The sequence below is a fragment of the Pararge aegeria genome, chromosome 17 (genome assembly GCF_905163445.1).
Source record: "Pararge aegeria chromosome 17, ilParAegt1.1, whole genome shotgun sequence".
In the NCBI taxonomy this organism is placed as follows: Eukaryota; Metazoa; Arthropoda; class Insecta; order Lepidoptera; family Nymphalidae; genus Pararge; species Pararge aegeria.
The window spans coordinates 15,146,117-15,167,732 of NC_053196.1; the positions used below are offsets into that span (position 1 = coordinate 15,146,117).

The 21,616-nt window shown below is 34.8% G+C and overlaps 2 protein-coding genes and 1 non-coding gene across 3 annotated transcripts; 2 read left to right on the forward strand and 1 right to left on the reverse strand.

Annotated features, from left to right (window-relative positions):
- Positions 1 to 3,781: 3,781 nt before the first annotated feature.
- Positions 3,782 to 9,343, reverse strand: LOC120630917 (N6-adenosine-methyltransferase non-catalytic subunit). Its single transcript, XM_039900259.1, has 7 exons — positions 9,179 to 9,343; positions 8,940 to 9,104; positions 7,292 to 7,492; positions 6,474 to 6,630; positions 5,857 to 6,018; positions 4,764 to 4,911; positions 3,782 to 4,106 (listed from the first exon to the last, which is right to left on the reverse strand). Exons 1-7 carry the CDS (start codon positions 9,242 to 9,244, stop codon positions 3,860 to 3,862), a joined length of 1,146 nt encoding a protein of 381 aa, XP_039756193.1. The 5' UTR covers positions 9,245 to 9,343; the 3' UTR covers positions 3,782 to 3,859.
- Positions 9,344 to 9,640: 297 nt separating this feature from the next.
- Positions 9,641 to 9,712, forward strand: Trnad-guc. The gene has a single exon. It is a non-coding gene; the product is annotated as a tRNA-Asp (tRNA).
- A 2,467-nt stretch (positions 9,713 to 12,179) lies between these two features.
- On the forward strand, positions 12,180 to 20,101 carry LOC120631014 (putative nuclease HARBI1). Its single transcript, XM_039900404.1, has 6 exons — positions 12,180 to 12,519; positions 13,185 to 13,378; positions 16,051 to 16,183; positions 17,171 to 17,315; positions 18,168 to 18,334; positions 19,203 to 20,101. Exons 1-6 carry the CDS (start codon positions 12,292 to 12,294, stop codon positions 19,467 to 19,469), a joined length of 1,134 nt encoding a protein of 377 aa, XP_039756338.1. The 5' UTR covers positions 12,180 to 12,291; the 3' UTR covers positions 19,470 to 20,101.
- Positions 20,102 to 21,616: the final 1,515 nt, after the last annotated feature.

The following is a 21,616-nucleotide window of genomic DNA, read 5'->3' on the forward strand; positions in this document are numbered from 1 at the left end:
ATGCGTTTTTTGTTTGTGTTAGCCATATTGACTTTTGCGTCCGGGTGTTTATAAGCGTTTCTATAACGTCAAGTACAAATTTAGGATTCTATTAGTCGGGTTCCGTATAGGACATTCGATGTTAACTGTAACGCTAAGTTTCTTTGAGCTCAAAAAGTACATTGAAAGATTTTTTTTATAGAAGCTGCTAGTTATTTCTTTTTGTTGACTAGCACTCTTAATCAATATTTTAAAAAAACAGTTTGAGCAAGAGCAAAATTCGCCCTGTAGCAGTCGTTTTGAAAGCATCATAAGTGTTGCCATCCTTTTTTAAAAGAATGAATTAAGAAGTTAAAAAGGACAAGAAGACGCGTCGCAATTAATGTGACGTTTTGACAGTTGTATTATCTGTCATATTTAAATTAATTAAAGGCTTCAAGAATAAGCCCTTTAAAAGTTTTTGTAACAAAAAATTGCCACATCTATCATTCGTCTCAAATTTAATAACTTAGACCAAAAAAAATCTTACAATTTACTTCTAGCGCTCCTAAAATAGAACTTTACCCGAATAATTTTTGAACGATTTTTAAAAACGTTTCGCTCCCCATTCCAATAGTTGGTTTATCCGTTTTTTCGCACGTTTATTTTTTTAAATTATTCGTTATCGGTTTTTCGCTGTATATCTCCCCCACTTTCCATTTCACTGACCCCCTTCATCAAAGGTTTAGCTTTAAAGATTGTTGTTTGCCTTATAAAAAAATGTGATCTTATGACGATTATACTTAAAGGATGGGTGTCGCAGTAGTCGTGGTCACAGTGTATTATTGTATAAACGAAATCTTTTTAACATACCCTCATATTTTTTTTACTCTTACGTGTCAGATCAAATCAAAAACCTGTGACAGAGTGAAATGGACCTAATTTACCATGGTTTTAAAGTTTAAATTCGTTTGATCTTCTACAATCAGCGCTCCAACCGAGTAGCTTGTTAATTAAATTACTATCCGTAGAACACAATGTTAGACCTTAGAACGTTAAAAATAGGTCCATATTACTTTGACGCTTAAGTGTTTTGATACTCGAAAATGATTTGATATTGAGCGGGTAAATCTCAAGCTGGCGCGCACTGCGTTTTAGTCTCGTTATATTTTTATCGCGAAGTACAATGTTTGGGTTTATAACCAAATGTAAGCGTAGCTAACAAAAATTTCGCAGCCTGAAAAAATAAAAAAAAAACGTGGTGCGCGCTAAGCCCAACAAATATATTACTCGCAAAACATTTTCTGGTATTTTGCACATATTTATAGAATTAAGTAGGATTTATAAGCCACTATTGGCATATGACCTTAATAACGACTATCTATTAGTTTATTAAAAAAGCGACCCTACAGCGTCTTTATACACAAGAAAAATGGTTTTAATATTTTATATTATGTTTGCTTTTCATTATGACAAGTGGCCTATTAAATTTGTCGGCATCTTAAAACCTCATAATTACACCTTCAATCTTTATTTTAAAACGAGGTTTTTGTACTCAATCATTGAAACGTAACTTAAAATTTAGGGTGTGCTTTTATATTAAGTTTCGGTATTAGACAATACACTGTGACCGCGACGCTGAATGAGAAATATGCCTTGTATAATGATAACAAAAAAATGAATTATGTAATATAAGACTTGACAATGTGCGATGTAAAGAATAAATAATAGGATCAGTGGAGAATTGTGTCAATTGGAGACGGATTTAGTGTGTGAAGGGAAGTTTATTGCTCTTTATTTATCTATGGTATTTTTTCCATCTTTTTTAACCAATGATTTAATTCAACTAGCTTTTAAAGAAGTGACATTACATCGGTTTCACTTCGATAATTAACCATAAATGGGATTTTCTTCGCAGATGCATTTTTTTTATTGAACTTTTAAAAATTTGAACAATGCATTCAGGAAAAAACTTTCAGAGTTAAATCGATTTAGTGTTTCTTGTTTTCAAGTAAAAATATTGGTGTTAGATACTTATTTCTTGGAATATCCCAAAAATAAATCGACGATCAATAAAGTTCTCTCTCAGATGTTATGTTAACGTTTTTTTTTTTTTATTAATGAATCGTAAGAATTTCTTAGTTTCCACAATAAATAATAATTAAAATGAAATATGTAAATTTTTTCTTATCTTAGTAAGTAAAAGATCTCATATGACATATTTTTTTTGTTTTGTCTTTTTTATATTTTGATGAACTTCAGAATAGTCGAGTTGATTTAAAGACAGCCTATGTAAAATAAAATATATTGATGTATATACTTTTGAGTTTTATTTACCCTGAATACCATATTTTTTATGTTAATTTTGTGTATACCAACATTACGTTTGCCCGTTTCAGATCTCCACTCCAGCACCTTTAATTTATATAAATGCATTAAAGGATTCCAAAAGTAATTTCTTTGGCAAACAATCAATTGGGAATCAAGTAAAAATTACATATTTCTAATCGAAATATTAACACCTGGAGTCGACGATCTAACTTCATTAACAATAATTTTTACAATAATTACATATTTGGAGATAATTTTTTATTTATTTATACTCGTTATTTGTACACAAATAAAAATACAGAAGAAGAATAAAAAAAAACACAGACAGAAGCAGTATACAAAAGGCTGCCTTATCGTCAGGCAACCTTAGGATAAGGAAAACAAAAGGATAACATACTGCAGGTTGTGCACAGAATGAGAAGGGTTAGGCCGTCGTCCAGCACGTTGGACAAGTGCGAATTGGTACACTTCACACGCCGTTTAGAACATGTTTGCCTCTACCATTAAAGCGTTTGATATTTAATTTCTTAAATCAGAAAAGAAGGTGCCGGGGGTCGTACTCTGTCTCCCCGGAAGGCAAGCCAAAGCTTTACCCACTAAGCTATCACCGCTTCTGCACTGGACTTGAATGTTGTCATCCACCGGCCCACTACAGGGTTCGGGTCTCTGGCTTAGGTCGTAGTCCACCACGCTGGCCCAGAGCGGATTGGTGGACTTCACACACCGTTGATAACATTACGGAGAACACTCAGGCATGCAGGTTACCTCACGATGTTTTCCTTCGCCGTTTAAAGCAAGGGATATTTAAATGGCTTAAATTAAAAACGCACGTAACTCCGAAAAGTCAGTGGTGCGTGCCGGGACTAGAACTCGGTCTTCACGAAAGGAAAGCCGAAGCCTTACCCACTAGGCTATCACCGCTTCAATGTTATAAAACGTTTTAATATAATTTTTTGAATTGTTATAAGTTTTCAGTGGTCAATGCGGGTCGGAATTCATGTTCTCTTAATTCATTCTCTTTTCCGGAGTTGTTTTCGGTCCAAGAAATTAAAATATTACTTGCTTTAACGATGAAGGAAAATCGTGAAAAACCTGCCCGCCTGAGATTTCCATATGTCCTCAAAGGCGCGTGAAGTCTACGAATCCGTACTCAGCCAGCGAGGTGGCCTAAACACTTCTTATTCAATGTATAAAGATTGGATAGAAGCCAGCGTTACTTTACGGAAATCCTCGATATATTATGAAAATTTAGCTTAATTTTCATAATACGAAAATAAAAATTAAGCTTAATTTTCATAATACACAATGTTATAGTTTCACGATTTGTATTTAAAATTGTTTTTCTACAACCACGCTTAAATTCCTTTATAAAAGATCCTGAAACAGTTAGCCTATTGGCAACATGAAAACACCCAATGTCCTAATAGTTATTTATGAAACTGTAAAGAATACTTGCATCGTAATTATTAAGTTATAAAAAAATACAGCCACGTACAGTAACAAATTTTATTAGAATCACCAATAGTCTAGGAACAACCAAATACTCCAAGAGTCCATATATGAGATACCACTAAATAGCGCCCCTACCGCGGCCTCTGCCCCTAAAACCACCCCTACCCCTCGGCCGGGCGCCTTTGCTTGTATTCGGAGGGCTTTTAGGCCTCAGGGCCTCTATTCTTTCTGTGCAGCCAGTTGTTTCGCGGCCCTCCGTGAAGTAGGACGCGTAGAGTTCTGCGTTGAAGTTAGAGTTTGTCAGCTCGTGTCCAATGGTGACCCAGCCCGGGCGGATGGTAGAGTCTTTGCCGAAGAGATGCACTCTGGGGAAAAAATATTTAGTGTCACATCTTTTTTATTTCCGTTCATTTTACTATTATGACGCTTCATGGTGAAACCGCGCATTTTGTATGTAATGAACGCAACAAAAGTGCCATCTATGTGCCTAATTGAATAAAGAAATATTTGACTTTGACTTCAACCCATAACCGACCCACTACAGGGCAAGGATCTCCTCCCACAGTTAGGAGGGGTTAAGGCCGTAATCCACCACGCTGGCCCAGTGGACTGGCATACTCCATGCACCTTTGAGAACAGCATGGAGTACTCTCAAGCATGCAGGTTTCCTCACGACGTTTTCCTTAACCGTTGAAGCAAGTGATATTTTAATTGTTTAAAACGCACATTGTGTAGAAAAGTTAGAGGTTCGTGCTGGGATTCGAATTCGGCCCCTCAAAAATCAAGTCGAAGTCTTCTCATCAAACATTCATTTCATTCAAATATTTAAACCAATTAATGTGACACTGTAATATTGCATAGTATATTGCATATATTTAAAGTTATTTTTTCTTAGCTATTTCTTTTACGTAATTGACTCTCATGGAAACCTTTACGTTCAGGTTGTGTCAACCATCGTGCGATGGGAAAAATGGATGGTCACATCTTGGAAGACAACCTAAAATGGATGTTTGCAAAGTTACCTTCTACGGCCCAGACAGAAATGCTCCATGATATGGAATATCTCGATTGGCTTCTCCGTACTCCCGAACTCTGGGTCCTCGGATATAATCAGATCTATGTCTACATTTGCATGTATAAAGTCCCCGTCAACTGATCTCCTCACCGTACCTGTACAGAGAGAGTGCATATTAGTGATTGGTGGGATTATGCACAATCAATAAACTGTGATGACGACTTTCCGCCGTCTGAGCCTCTCACAAGACTGAAGTGTATCGAAATGCACTCATTTCTATCAAAATATCCACCGATACAATGCCTTCAACATGTGAAAATGTTTGTGTGATGGTAATGAATGTTTTTCAATCGGAAGGATTCGTGAGAAGTTTAAAGAAATGGGTATACTTACTGTAGCTTCACAATATATTAATAATAATATAGTATTTGTAAGACAACATATTAATTTGTAAGACAACTATATAAACACAAAGTGGATATAAACAGTCGACTTACAAGAAATGGTCATAATAAGTGACATCAGCATATCGTCTGCGAAAGGTACAGAAGTCATTTGTGTGATTGAGTATGCGCTTTTATAATATGATTCAGGAATCATTCAATCAAGAATCAAGATCAAGGTAATTTTGGATCTACCAATGCATAAGTTTAAAGATTATGTTAAAACACATTGATTACAGCGAGGTTACTATTGATGAATTTCTTAATAACAAAGTTGCTTGGAAGCATCCGGCTCCGCTTTCATCTCACAAGATAGAAAAATGAATGTTAAAACTGTAAAATGTAAATTGTTGATGTTGGAAAAGAGCAACTGCTGAGTTTCTTGCTGGCTCGGTAGAATTTGCCTTCCGAATCGATGGTAGAGTCACTACAAACAGACAGATTTGACGTTACAAAAGTGCTTATATTAGGCCTACTTGAAATAAATGAATTTTGAATTTCAGTATATAGGTGTTCAGCTGTAGATTATAAGTATGTATGTATATTTTATTCGTTTCTTATCTTAGTACCCATAACACATGTTACGGTTGACTTTGGCTGGTTATGTTAAAGTATATTTATTATTTATTAATTATATTTTGTTTTTATTATTAATACCCTTAATGCCCATAAGACAATGCTCCTTAGTCCTCTGGAACACGGCGTTATGTTCCAAGTTTTTCGAGTGGCCGGGGTTCTTGATGTTTGTTTTGATCCAGCAGATGTCCTCGCAGCGCCGGAACCCCCACTTCTTGAGGCATTCCCTGCCCATGTCCAGTCCTAAGAGATTAATAAGTGGGCATCATCCACTGACCTCTTTTATAAACACATTTGCATTTTTTAGAATGTGTTATCTGGCAATAATATTATATTATTATTATTATTATTATCATTTATTGGTTTTCTTTTTTTTAATTCTTAACAATAGAAATAGGTCATCGAACTGTAACCAGGGTACAAATGCGATTAGATCGACATCCGGTCCCGACAGGGCCTTGTAGAATCTGCCATGCAACTCTTAGGAGTTATGGCGGTATGGTAGAGCTTACTCTTCACACGTTCTGAGTTACTAAGTACTTGTGGGATTGTTATATTATTATTATTTTTATTATTATGTTGGCAGTTAGCACCCCTTTTGATCTTTTGTCGGCGAAGTCGACAAACATCCATATTCTTCATATGGAACTTGACTCTTAATTTTTAAACTTATGTTTTTGATCGGATAAACTACTCACCCTCAGAACTTCCGCACCATAGAAAAACGAAGGAGCGCGGTTGTGCGATATGATGCAACTCCAACGCCAGCACGTCGCGCCAACGCCACCCAGCGCCCAGCGGCGGTTCCACCAGCACCACGTCGAACTTGCTGCCCATTGACTTGAGGTCAAACGTCTTAAAGAAATTTATTAAAAGCCGTGACAACCAAAAATAAATATCGAGATCAAAAATTCAAGGTCACGTGAAGGCACATTATGTAAGAGAGAGAAAAAAGATATGGCATAGGTAGAAAGAGATAGATAAAGGAAAAAGAGAGCTATCTAATACAATTACATACAGATTTTATATCTAATACGAAATGCGCATGCGTGATTGCGGACATGCTTGACTTTGAATGAATTGAGACATATTCCCAAGATTCAATTTAGTAATTTGTTATAAATAACCAAATAATGTACCTTTGAATAAACTACTTATTTTATCAGGATACTAGTATGTAGAACAATTTTGGTTCTACATACTAGTATCTACATACTGATGTTACAATCGCTTTTTTTATTTTGTTTCTTTTGTGGATACACAATAATAATTCCAGTGTATGTCAGCAATTTTGTGTGAATAGAGCTTCTGTCATACGATGAAATTAAGAAAAATTTTCTGCATAGATATGCTGGTCTCCAAAAGGCAAAGTTTATAGCAATTAAAATACAAAATTTAACGACATAATTTGATGAGGGACTTTCATACAAATTTTTTATCCATATTTTATCTGTTTGGGGTTAATTTATTCATAGGCAGTAAAACTTTTATGAACTTCAAACTCTAGTTAACATACCTTAAGATCACACTTCAAGTACATAGGAGGTGTAGCAGTTCTGGCGATGAGCTCATCTTTCAACTTTATCAGCTCTCTCAGTTTGGGGTACTCCTCAAACCTGTCTGCAAGTCCAACATCACGGATGAAGTTCTGTGGCCTCTGGCCCGTGTCCACAAAGTGCTGGCAGTAGTCATTGTGAGGATTCGAGGATTGGGTACCCTGGGGGGAGAAATAAAGCTCTTATTTATTAAGTAACCCATACAGCATCTTAAGATGCTTCATTACTATCAACCGATTCCTAATACTAAGATAGATTCAGAAAAAATCACAGGAATAAATTCTTTTGTGGGGTGTTCCAGAAGGGTTATATAGGGGAATAGTTTTTGAATTTATTTTAGTTAAATCAAAACCTCTAAAAAATAACAATGAAGATTTAACTAAAGAAATTCCTAAATAATAACAATAAATTTATTTAATCCATAACAATGAAAATATTACAAATACATACCAATTTTATATAATTTATCTTACATATAGTTTTCTTTATCATTATATGCAACATATAATAAATTTATTTAAAATGTTTGAATTAAAAGCTAAGCTCATGCAATATTTGTTATAGCTTTTAGAACTCTTGCTGATGGAAGCTATCAGTTTTTGCACATAATATATTGTTACTTGAGTTGTTGACTATTAAATGTTACAATTTTCCACCAAATTCTTTTTCTGGTACTGGTGGTTTTGAAATTTACAAACTATTAATTTAATTTATTGAATTTTGCTATTTTAGTTTTGAGAATTGAGATATTTTATATAGATAATTTAATATGTGCGGTGTACTGAGTGAGTGAAGGTGTGTGTATGTATGCTTTGAGTCTGTGTAAGGATAGGTTTAAATATTGATATGGTTAAGTTTTATCTGTTAAAACTTAATCATATCAAAAGCTCAATTAAATCTGGGTAGTTAATACTTGGTGCTTTTTTCTTTTCTTTTGTTGTTTCTATTCTTTTCTTGCCATTTTTCTGGGGCCTGGGGGGTTCTTGCCACACGAAAACGAAAAAAACTATGGAATTTGAAATTCCATAGTTCTTTTCGTTCTTGCCACATCTGGTTCAAATAACAAAAAAACTACAAAACTTATACATTTTAGGAAAGGGGGGATGAATATGGCCATAAATACCCATCCTACACACTCTCATAACCCAACTTGAGTACCAGATATCTATAAGCACAACATATAGCAATCTTTTTTATTTTAGAGAACTCCACCAGTGGCCCCAGAAAAATGGCAAGAAAAGAATAGAAACAACAAAAGAAAAGAAAAAAGTTGGACATAATATGCAAATGCTAAAAAATACATAGGTACTTCAACAAAAATAAAATATTATGATAAGGAAGAAAGATAGTGCTGCTTAAGTCTGAATATAAAGTAGTGACAGAGGTGACTTGTGTACAAATATAGGCAATCCCAGGACAGGAGAAAAAAAAAAAAAAAAAAAAAATCCCAGGACCGGGCTCATATATATACAAATGTTTAAACTTTAGACATCACTAACTTTATTTTTGATAGTTTTTGTCATATTCAAACATAATATTCAGAAATAATGGTTCACCGTACAATATATTATACACAATACCATCAGTATGAAAAATAAAATAGTTAACCTTCAAGAAAGTAGAGGAGTCTGTATAAACAAGGCTATCAGTTTCCTTCTGTGTAGGTTTCTCAATTCCGTCCGAACTGTACTCTGTTGAGGCTTGCTTTTTCGGTAGTACGTCTGCCGTGGCTCCCAAGGCATGGCGCAGTTCACTAACACTCGATACGCCTAGCTGTAAGATGAGATTTATTGCAAAATAGCCACTCGAAAAGTTATAACTAAATTGGAAACTTTTTCGGAACCTACAGTTTGTGCTAATAATTTCTTCCTTTTTTGAGACCTTTCTCGGAGCTCCTTAAGTTTCTCACTCATTGTTAAATGATATAATACACTAAAGAATTCTTTGAATTATCGCAATTCCATATAAAAAAAATACCCAAGCTTTGCTTCTTTGCTTGAACCGCTTTCAAGTTCCGCTTGGCACTATTTGACAAATAATGACACTTGACAGTGACATTGACATTTGACAAAGGTCTACTGTTTAAAAACTAAGCTCAAAAATTTTATTATTATTAAGTGAACTACAGGCGAAACTAAATTCTAAATTTTATAAACACAATTTCACATTGTAATGGCTAATATGAGATAATAATTTGGCTATAAGCAGTATTCAAATTAAACTAAATAAAGATTGATACAACCGGACATGATATTTCTAAACGGTCTACTGCTAACAGTACGTACGTATTTTTAACAGTAGTAATCACATCTTCGGTAGTATAGTGGTAAGTATCCCCGCCTGTCACACGGGAGACCGGGGTTCGATTCCCCGCCGGAGAGATATCTTTTTTATTTTTTATATATATTTTATGATTGTTTTTTTTATATATATGCATGTTTTGCAAAAAGTAATAAAAAAAGGACAATTATTTGTATTAACATTTTGTAAAGTGTTAAAAATATAGTTTTAACAATTACAATGAAAAAATGACTATTGTGTTACTTATTATGTAGATTAATTTTTTCATTAATTTCATTTATTCGTATTAATATATTTTAATGTTTCATTACCAGGTTAATGACTTCAAATCTTTTACACTTTCCGAAATATTATAACAATAAATACAACACTTAGACCACACTGTGCGCACGGCTTACTTGAGATGTAAGTAATATAAATTTTGACGGCCGAGTGGCGCAGTGGGCATTGATCCCACTTTCTTTGTCCTGTAGCTGTAGCTTCGATTCCCACAACTGGAAAAATGTGTGTGAGACGAGCATAATCAAAAAATAACATGAGCATAATCATAAAGCACGATCTGTAGGTATATTGTAAGTATTTATTGTTTATCTATCTTAGTAGCCATAACACAAGTTACGCTTACATTGGGGCTAGATGTGTGTATTGCCGTAGTATATTTATTTATTTATAAATTTACATTATTAGTAAAGTAAAACTTGCTTTTAACTTGTTGTAGTACTCTTTCTGCAAAAACACATTAAAGACATTACAGACAACGAACTTCCGGTAACCCCGTTTCGCCCGTTATGGGATCATTTTTAATTTTATTAGGTTTAGGTTTAAAGACATTTATTCCCATAAATAGACCTAAGTCACTTACATAGGAAACATTATTTTCAATAATAAATTATAATAAATTATTAATATACTTAGACTAAACAAAATAGAATTTTACTATTATCTCCTTCAATGTATTCGTCTTTAAATTTGTTGCTATTACTTAATATATAAGAAGCTAATTTAGTTTTGAATACTCAATGTATGAGTTTACATTTTTTATAGGTATAGGTATTTTATTATAAAATTTGGCGCCTTCAAAGGTGAGGGACTTTTAACCATAATTTATTCTATTTCTAGGTAATTTTCTTACTTTGATCCAACTCCCATTGGGTTCTGAAATGAAGTCCAGATTTTTTTTTATTTCTTTACCGGTTAACCCTTGACTGCTACCTTGCCTGCAGGTAAGTGGCAATGCGGTCTTAGATGGTAACGGGCTAACCTGGTAGGGGCATGGCAGTTATCTTGAAGCCATACCCCTAATCGGTTTCAACGCGACATCGTACCGGAACGCTAAATCGCTTAGCGGTACGTGTTTGTCGATAGAGTGGAAACGGTCCGCAGCTGCAGCCTGCCACCAGACCAGAGATAATTCTAAAATAATAAATTTCCAAATCCTCTGCTTGAGTTCAAATCTGGGACCTCCCGCTTAAAACCACAGCGTTCACTGCTGCACTAGAAAGGTTGCCAACCTACCCTTCTATGTGATTTTTTAACAGACTTTCTTCGCAAAGGAGAAGGTTTTCAATTCGACTTTATTCTTCGAATAAAAATTTTTACAATTCTTATTTGCAACATTCTTTTTTTTTCCAGAGGGATTCATTCCGATGGTCCCATTTAAATTGCATATTGATGATGAGTTTCGAGGACAGACAACTTGCCAAAAAATTACAGCATATATAATGTGCATTGCTTACGCAATATCGCACATCATAATATCACGCCCGCCTGAAAGAGTTCGGCAGACGTATTCAGTTTATCGGTGTACACCAACAATTTCTAAAACTATATTTTAAGTGAGGTCATAGAACGCTCACAGGCCACAGCTGCGCCAGAGGAAGGTCGTCAAAAACCCTCCCTCTATAATCCTCTACCTGCCTGTATTTTTTTCAGTTAGATCTAAGTATTAATGTCGTTCGTATCAATCCGTCTAAAAACACTAACAGCCAACTAAAATATTTCAAAACAGTTGTTTGGGATAAGTCCTATAGCTCAATGGGATAAGTAAATAAATAATCATTTGAGTCATCATCATCATATTCATATCAACCGATAGACGTCCACTGCTGGACATAGGACTTGTAGGGAGTTCCAAATTCCACGCTTTGTGCCGCTTGAATCCAGCGGCTACCTGCGACGCGCCTAATTTCGTCCGTCCACCTCGTCGGGGGTCGACCAACGCTGCGCTTACCAGTGTAGGGCTGCTATTCCCAATGTGCATTGGGACCCCAACGTCCATCCCTCCTCCGAACAATTTGCCCACTTCAGCTTCGCGACTCGTCGTTTGAGTATCTAGCCCACAATCTGTGAGGAGTTATTGCACAGAACAATATTACTCCAAAGAGAGTAAATGCGAAGTGCTGGGTTCAGCTTTCTGAAGTTGGCTGCAAAAAGGATGCAAATGGTAAGTCATTTGTTTGTCAAATGTCAATGCCAATTGTCAAAATGACAGCAAAGCGCAAGCCGTAAATAATAAACACAATAAACTTAACTAAAAAAATCGTTTTATTAAATAAACAGTTGATTTTCAATAATTCTTTTAAGATATACACCAAAAAATCATTACTAACTGTAACACAGAACGTATTTATTTCGAGATTTCAGCTGGAAAACGCATAAAATGTCTGGTGCTTATTTCTTGGCTGCGGCCGAAGAAGATCGTAAGCAGCGGCAACTGAGAGTGAACAAGCGGGTTCTGAGAGAACAGGGCAGTCCCTTGGACCTCCCAGATGAGGAGTTCCTCAAATTGTTTCACCTGACTAAACCCCTATTTAAAGATCTTTGCACCGTGCTTACACCTTTTCTACCAGGACGTCAATATTCCAATGCGATTTCTTCTGATATTAAGGTAACTTAGAGCAAAGAGTTTATAATGTCGTGTTTATCAAATAAGTACTATCTATATAAGTGAAGAGGTATGCTTCATATTTGAAGATAAATGGAAAGGTATTGAGTTTTTGTCTCAATACTAAGCTACTATTTTATGTTAATGCAAGGCCACACCACTTTCTTAGCTGTGTTTAAGTTTGATTTTTTTTAAACTTTATTGTAAAACCAAAAAATGGTTTACAGAAGGTAGACTTAATGCTGAAGCATTTTCTACCAGGCAACTGTTATTGCAAACAATCACAAGTGGATAGAAATTAACTTCAACTACCCCCATTCCTTGGAGAGCATTTTAAGCCATCTTGTCTAGATTATTATCACTATTATGACATTGACATTCTTAATGACACTCTGTACAAAGTATTCTTAAGATATTCTTTAGTTAGTTTGTTAGTTACTTAAAAATTATTTTAATTCTTTTTCACCATTACTTTATTATAATATGTCTAGTATAAGAGGTCAATACAATAAATAAATTTTTTTTTTTGCTTGAAGAAGCATTTAATGTTTCAGGGTATGAGATAAACCAAATAATTGAATAAATAGGATGGCAGAAATTAGCAAATCAACCTGCTCCTGTGAGAGACATTAATATGTTAGAGATCATGATGAAAGCTATTTTTACAGATATTAACAGCTTTGGCGTTTTATGGACAAGGTGGCTATCAGAAAGAAGTTGGCACAAATCTGCTCGGTCTGTCACAGACTTCCGTGCATGATTGTCTGAGGGATGTCACCAACGCACTCAACTCTCCGAAAATATTGAGAAAGTACATAAAGTTCCCTAGGACCAATCAGGAGTTAGAGGAAGTATCTAGGGGGTAAGTTACATAAATTATTGTGTATATCTAATACAAGAAAATTCAATAATCAAATAAAATTAAGAGCTTTCCTAATAAAAAAAAGTACTTGATTAAAACAGAAGTTGTGGTCAAATTAATCTGTGCGAAGCAGTTCATCATTATTTTCAACCAATAAATAATAAACCCACTGACTGGACATAGTCAACATAGTTGACGGCCGACTTGCGCAGTGGGCAGCAACCCTGCTTTCTGAGTCAAAGGCTGTGGGTTCGATTCCCACAACTTTAAAATGTTGGTGTGATGAACATGAATGTTTTTCTGTGTCTTGGTGTTTATCTGTGTATTATAAGTATTTATGTATATATTATTCATAAAAATATTCATCAGTCATCCTAGTACCCATAACACAAGCTATGCTTACTTTGGGCCTTGGGGCTAGATGGCAATGTGTGTATTGTTGTAGTATATATTTATTTATTTATTTTATTTATAGTCTTTAAGGGAGTTAAGGTTTTTTGCAACACACAGATACTTCAAGCAAACCATCGCCCGCTAATTGTCTGTGAACCATCCTATGAAGGCCCTTGGTTCACATTATGGAGCCATAATTTGTTTCAGGCACTGTTCGAAGATATTTTATCACACTTTTAAATTGTAATTTAACTTGTCTTGTACGAGACTAATGCTTATCTAACGATACCAACATTATCATTAAAAAATTCATACAACTTTGTGATATATGATTTTATCGAAACTACCTTTTACGCAGCTGAAGCTCTCAAAAGGAAATAAAACCCTGATTTTGAAACATTCTTCATTGGTGCTATGCTCCTATTGATCTTAGAATGATGATATATACCTACATATAGCCTTCCTAGACAAATGGGCTATCCAACACTGAAATAATTTTTCAAATAGGACCAGTTGTTCCTAAAATATTCTAGTTCAAGTAAACAAACAAACAAACTCTTCAGCTTTATATATTACTAGCTGTTGCCCGCGACTTCGTCCGCTTTTGTTTTTCGAAAGACATGTGCCTCATAAATGTGGCAGAACTTTATGTATTTAGGATAGCTATGCCTGGTTTAAAATCGTCAAACATTTTCGTCCCCTCTCCCAAGAGAACTGAGCTTATATTTCTGGATAAAAAGCATCCTATATTACTTCTAATACCTTCAGAAATATGTGTACAAAGTTTCGTGATGATCGGTTTAGTAGTTTTTGCATGAAAGCGTAACAAACAAACTTACATTCACATTTATAATATTAGTAGGGATTATAAGGCTACTGGCCCACTACAGAGTACAGGTCTCCTGTCATCATGAGATGGGTTTAGGCGTTAGCCCACCATTCTGGCCATGTGCAGATTGGTAGACTTGACATGCCTTTGAGAACATTATGGAGAACTCTGAACCATCGTGGTTTCAACCACGATGGTTTCCTTTACCGCTGAAGCAAGTGATATTTAATTTTTTAAAACGCACATCACTTAGAAAAGGTGCCCCACCGAAACTGAAGTCGAAGTCCTACCCACTTGGCTATAACGTTGTTGAGAGTTGTCCATAATGTTCTCAAAGGTGTGCGAAGTCCACCAATCGGCACTGGGCCAGCGTGGTGGACTACGGTCTTAACCCCTTCTCATAGTGGGAGGCCCGTGCCCTGTAGTGGGCCGATAATGGGTTGATATGATGTTAATGTTTAATGTCATCTTTCATTTATTACTGTTGTAGTTATCCATAAATAATGTAGTTTCGTCTTCTTCATCATAGAATTAGTCTCCCAAATAAGATGTAAAATAAATAATACCTACTTGAAAAACGAACTCCCTATATATTACCTTTTATTATATTCCCATTACGTATATTTTATATATATATATACCAGATATGTCCTTCGACTTCACCGTACTACTGCAAAGTCTACACCTATCGTCATACATGAGATTTTTGGCAAACATTTTTTTATCTTACGTAAAATATATAATTTTTTTTTAATAAAAAGTATACTATGTTACTTCTGATACCTCCAAAAATACGTGTACAAGGTTTTATGACGGTCGGTTAAGTAGTTTTCGCGCGAAAGCGTAACAAACAAACTTAAATTCACATTTGTAATATTAGGAGGATATTACGTATATTTATTTCAATTATCTATGTATTTGTATCTTTACATTTTGGTATTATGTATATCTATCAACACTCTTGGCACTATCCCGTTCTCTTGCTGTAAGTCCTATCTACAAAGGTTGCCTGTAAGAGATTGCTTGCAGCAATAAGGCCGCCTTTGCATGTCTAAATTGTGTACTGTAAACTCCTTACTGTTTCTTTTCCTGTTTTATGCGTGCAATAAAGTGTTTCTTCTTCTTCTATTATAGTATATATCAATTTAAATTAGTATTTTTGTAGTTATTATGTAAATGTAGTATGTATGTTCATGTAATTTTATTTCATTTTTGTAATGAATGGTGCATACTTTATGCACCATTCACTTTCCACTTTTTGATCGGCTTCGCACGCTCAGGTTGCCTTTAAAAGATCACTTTGGTAAGGCTGCCTTTGCACCCTAGCACTAAGTACCTACTATTACTGATTTCCTTGTGTTTTTCCTATTCTGTTGTGTTGCAATAATGTTTTTCAATTCTATTCCTTTAGTGCAGTAGTAAAAAGTAGATACCTAACATTTTTTTCTAGGTTTTTCCAAGAATTCGGTATTCCTGGCGTAGCTGGTTGCATAGATGGGACCCACGTCGCCATCATCCGGCCTTGCGAGAACGAGGGGGCATATTTCAACAGGAAGAACTATCATTCCATTAATGTTTTGATTGTGAGTACCTTTATTACGGCCTTAGCTTCTTAAAGCCCATTTGAGACTTCCTAAATTTTGAAGATTGAGATGAAACTCACCTAAAAAGTAACCTTTGTTACTCTCTATCCTTAGAACTGATTTTTTTTATCCTACTTGCAATATTCAACCATTGGTAATCAGACAATCAATAGCCTGTACGTCTCGAGAGACGATTCAAACACTGTCTAAGCGACACTTCTTTGTATCGCTAAATAAGCCGATGCGCGAGCGACATTTACGGCCGCAAATATGGCAGTTGAACCCTTCGGCGCAATCTGAAGATCCCTTCGTATCAGTTTTTGAGCAAGAGCACCAAGCCAAGCTTCGTCACAGATACGGCATCCCTCATTAATGCTTTTGCGCAATTCATCTCTTTTTTCCGCTAGCCTCTCCCAATGTGTACGATCGATGTTGAATTCGGTCATGTCCCTCTTGGGGCAGTCTTTAAACCTTAACGTTTATAATCCGTTGGTAAGCCGCTTAGCAACTTACTGCTTACTGTTACTGCTTACTGTTAAAGCTTACTGTTTTTGTCAAAAATGGTACGTATATTTTTTGACAATGACATGTCAAGCAATGAATCTACAGATTACAGATAGATTGAATATTACATTTTATGTTATTCTTAAATTTAGATAACTTACTAACGTATACTTCCTAGCTTATACTTAGATACTTTTCACGGCCGATTGGAGCAGAGGGTAGAGACCCTGCTTTCTGAGTCCAATGCCGTGGGTTCGATGCCCACAACTGGAAAATGTTTCTGTGATGAACATTAATGTTTTTCAGTGTCTGCGTGTTTATCTGTATTTTATAAGTATTTATGTATATTAGTAATACAATTATTAATCAGTAATCTTAGTACCCATAACACAAGCTACGCTTACCTTGTATAGATGGCGATGTGTGTATTGTCGAAGTACCTATATTTATCTATTTATTTTAACTTGCCATGAAATATTTCAGATATGCGACTCGAAACTGAACATCCTGTATGTGGACGCGTCATTCGGCGGCGCCTGTCACGACTCGCACGTGTGGAGCCAGTGCCCCGTCGACCATTTCATGCAGCAACTACACAGTCGCGGGGAAGGCACCTACTGTCTGCTTGGTATGAAGCGATAAGGCCGCCTTTTGTATTCTACTTCTATTTTTATGTTTCTTTTTTTTCATAACGTGGTGTACAAATAAAGAGTTATAATAATAACATGAAGTTCTATATACTACTGACTTCTATGGTCCTTCCGCTCAAATTTGCAGAAAAACCACGGATTATTTCGGAAGCTTTGCGTGTATTGATAATAAATGCAACATTATTAAAAAATTTAGAACCTTATTTCATGATAATAAATATAAATAGCGGTAATAACCCAGTCGGTGGGAGCTCGACTTCGCTCTCAGGTGGCCCAGTTTGAGTCTTAGCACGCACCTATAACTTTACAAAGTTAATTTAATTACTTAAAACGCTATGTGCGTTAGAGACGTTAACGTCACTTTACAAAGTTAGAGAATCGTGCTGGGATTCGAACTCGGGCCATCGAAAGCCATATATTAACTATCACCGTTTCCGGTTTAGTGATAGATAATATATAAATTAAAAAAAACACCCCCGCCTTTCAGTATAGTGAACACTGTATATTATTCTACTAGCCATGCTCTTTCATTTGATACCCATATAGAGGGAATTGTGAAATATATGTAATCCGCCATTTTGTGACGGCGGCCATCTTGGACCGATTTTCATCAAACAGAGCCAAGAATACTCCCAAGTAATTTACCTTTCAAGCAAAAACAAAACGAAATCAAAATCGGTTAATCCGTTCGGGAAATGCGTTGCCACAGACAGCCATTTAAACATACACAAACACGTCCAACATATAACACCCTATAGTTCTTGCTCGGGCTCGGGGGTTAAAAAACCGTAATAAACACGGACAAAAGGCATTTCGTTCATATGTCGCAGGGGATTCTGCGTACGCGCAGCGACCTTGGCTGATGACGCCGGTGCCGCGAGCCAACCCCGGTTCGGCCGAGGAGTACTACAATCGACTGCACGCACACGCCCGCAGCGCTGCGGACCGGTGCATTGGCGTGCTGAAGGGACGCTGGCGGTGCATGTTAGCGCACAAGGTACTTTTGAATCAATACTCTGTTATTATAAAATTCAAAGTAAAAAAAAACGTACACAAATAAAATGTGTAATTGTAAACAATTCTTAGACATTCGTGTACATTTATATTCGAACGAATGTTCTTAGCTAATGAAATCGGCATAATAGAAGTCGCGGGTTTCTTAAATTTTAAATTTATATGCAACGTGTAACAGAATTACGAAATAATATTGAAAGATGCATTGGTATTTTTCGTGGGGATAAACCCTGTAAAAATATTAAATCAAAGAAGCTAATTTTTTTTTTCATACAAAATACAATAATTCAGAATATTCCAAGTGTTTATTTATGACAACCCTATTGAAGATTAAAGACCGAAACGCGCATAGTCGATACGCGACGTGTACCTAATACAGTGACAAGAGTCGCATGATTTTAATTTTGCATGAGATGTTAGAGCTGTTTCTGATTTCTTTTACTAAAAACATAGTTTAAAGGTTTTCGGTTTCACAGAGAAGTCTCAGAGACAGTAAATAATGTACCTCTAAAGCCTGTGAAGTATTATTTCGGTTATCAATTACACATTGTATTACTCTTAATTGTCTTATAATATAAGACAAGATCGCTTATATTATAAGACATTTTTTATTTAAGATTACTATTTTATTTTAGTTTATTTATTTAAAATTACCGATATTAACACTACAAACTATAATAAAAATACGAAAAGTTAAACAAAACTAATATTACAATAAGAAAAATAACGAAAGAAAACTAAAAATTACAATCCAAAAGTGCAGTCCGAATTGCAGTGCGAATTTAGAAATAATGGAGTGTACAATGTCCGAGTACGTAATCTTTAATTATTTTTTTATGTAAAATTAACAGGTACTCCGCTACAGCCCCATCAAAGCCGGTAAGATGGTGAACGCGTGTGTGGTACTCCACAACTTCGCCAACCAAGCCGGTTTAACCGTGGACTTACAAGAGGAGCTTCACCTGGACTACCAACAGCAGATCCTCGAGGCAGTGGAGTCCCATGATATGGACGGCTCGAGGCAAGCCTTGATCGGTCGGCTTTGGGGTACCCGTAGCGCTTGTATGTACCAAATGGAGTATAACCGCCATTGTGACGGAAATCAATATTTTACATAGAAACTTTGTTAAAAAAAAATATATATGCCTGTAATAAAGATATTAGTATTATTATATGTACTAGATGTACTAGGACAGCAGAACTTTATAGGAAGTACAGTGAACATTTATCTGTAGAACTGGTATGGAGTGGCATCGTAAGATTCGATTTCAGAACGTTGCAACCCTAAAATGTTACGTCACCGCTCTGTGCATTTGTTCATTTTAACTTTTTTGCGTTTCTTAAATACATATAATTTTATTTAATATTACAAAGTTGGAGAGTATGTTTGGTTGAACGCGGTAATCTCAGGAAATACTGCTTCGAATTGGATATTCAATTCATCGTGGAAGGCTTTTAACCCCGTAAGGGTAGTAAAGAAAATAGTATTAAAGTTCGTAATTTTTTTAATTCATGTTGTATGGGTTTATCGTGATATTAAAACAATTTGACCAGAGTTATCTGATTAAATGTGATATTTTATATGAATGTATTATTATATAATTTTTTTTTATACTTCTGTATTAAATATTTTACTTTCTGTGATACTTTTACCTTCTTTCATAATACTTAAGTGTATACTATGTGTAACTGAAAACCGAAATAACACTTTACAGGCTTCAGAAGTATATTATGTACTGTCTCTGCGACTTATCTGTGAAACCGAAAACCTTATAGTTTTTGAGTAAAATACTGTCCTAGTTTTTAATAAACTAAAAGACACCAGATACAGCCCTAACATCACATGCAAAATTAAAATCATGTGAGTCCTATCCTTTTCCGCGTCGCGTAGCATAGGTATTATGTGCGTGTCGGTCTTTTATCTCCAATAGGGTTGTCATAAGTAAACACTTACATTTTATGAATTCGTTTTTATGGAAAAATATGCTTGTTTTGCTTCAATGTTTTTACAGGGTGATTTTTTATGAAATATACTTACGCATCCTTCAAAATTTATTTCTTATGTCGGTTACACGTTGTATAGTTAGGCTAACTGTGATATGAATGTACAGTATTTTTGTACTAGTATAATAGTAATTACACAAGGCTAGTTAAAATGTATGTACTGTAGGCTAGTTAAAATTCTACTATGTATTCCTCTCATAAATACTTTGAGAGAAATAACTGTTGTAATATAAAAAAACATGCATGGATAAGCAGATAAGCTGATCAGCTGTGTTTTTAATAATTTTATTTATTTATTTAATGTCATATGGAGAAGAAAATTAGACACAAGTTTTACGCACACACATAAATATGTAAAACAGTTAGGGATTCAATATGTGTTTAGGTTAATTATAAAAACTGAAATATACTCGACATACTTTATATTATAATAATTTATCTCAATCGAGTATACTTTTGATATGTTGTGTCATATTAAAAATTATTTCAAAATTACCTTGTTTAATAATTGTATGTAAAAGCTGTAGAAAATATTTCAATGTAATTACCTACTTTTAAATAAAGTTAGTTATACTTTTAATAAATCAATTGTAAATGCATTTCTTTAACAGTCTATTAATATTACAGTTTCTAATAAAAATATTTAAATAGGTGATAAAATAAACTATTTTGTTAAATAAGAATTGTTTTATTTGAATACTTTTATAAATAAGAAGTAAATAAATTATTTACTTAAATATAGTTGAATTATCAGTATCTGTACAAATAACCCGGTCAAGTTACCCCAAAAAATAGGGGTAAGGTAACCGAAATTAACAGAGCTCTAAGTTGGTACACGTTTTCGGAATACATATAAATAAATATGAAAAATCCCCATTCCACATGTGCAAAAGAATGTATTCAAAGACCAATTTCACATTTTTTTTTCGTTTTTCAGCCGTACTATAGTCGTAAAAATGTAATAGGCCCGTTTTGACATTTGTGCAAGACCATAGAATGTAACTTGGAACGAAACTGAAAGAAACAAAAAAATAAAAACCAATTACATACAGTGGTTTAAAAAATACGTAAATTTTTTTGGGACGTTAAATAATACGAAAGAATATATCGCGAGTATTCTTTTTGCGCTTACTTCATAGTAGCATGCAATTTATAATTGTTGCGAAACGTTCCGAAAACAGTTACGTTCTCAGTGTTTTTTTTTTTATACTAGAGCTGTAACCATTTTTTTACTGAATATCGAAATTATATATTGTGTAGT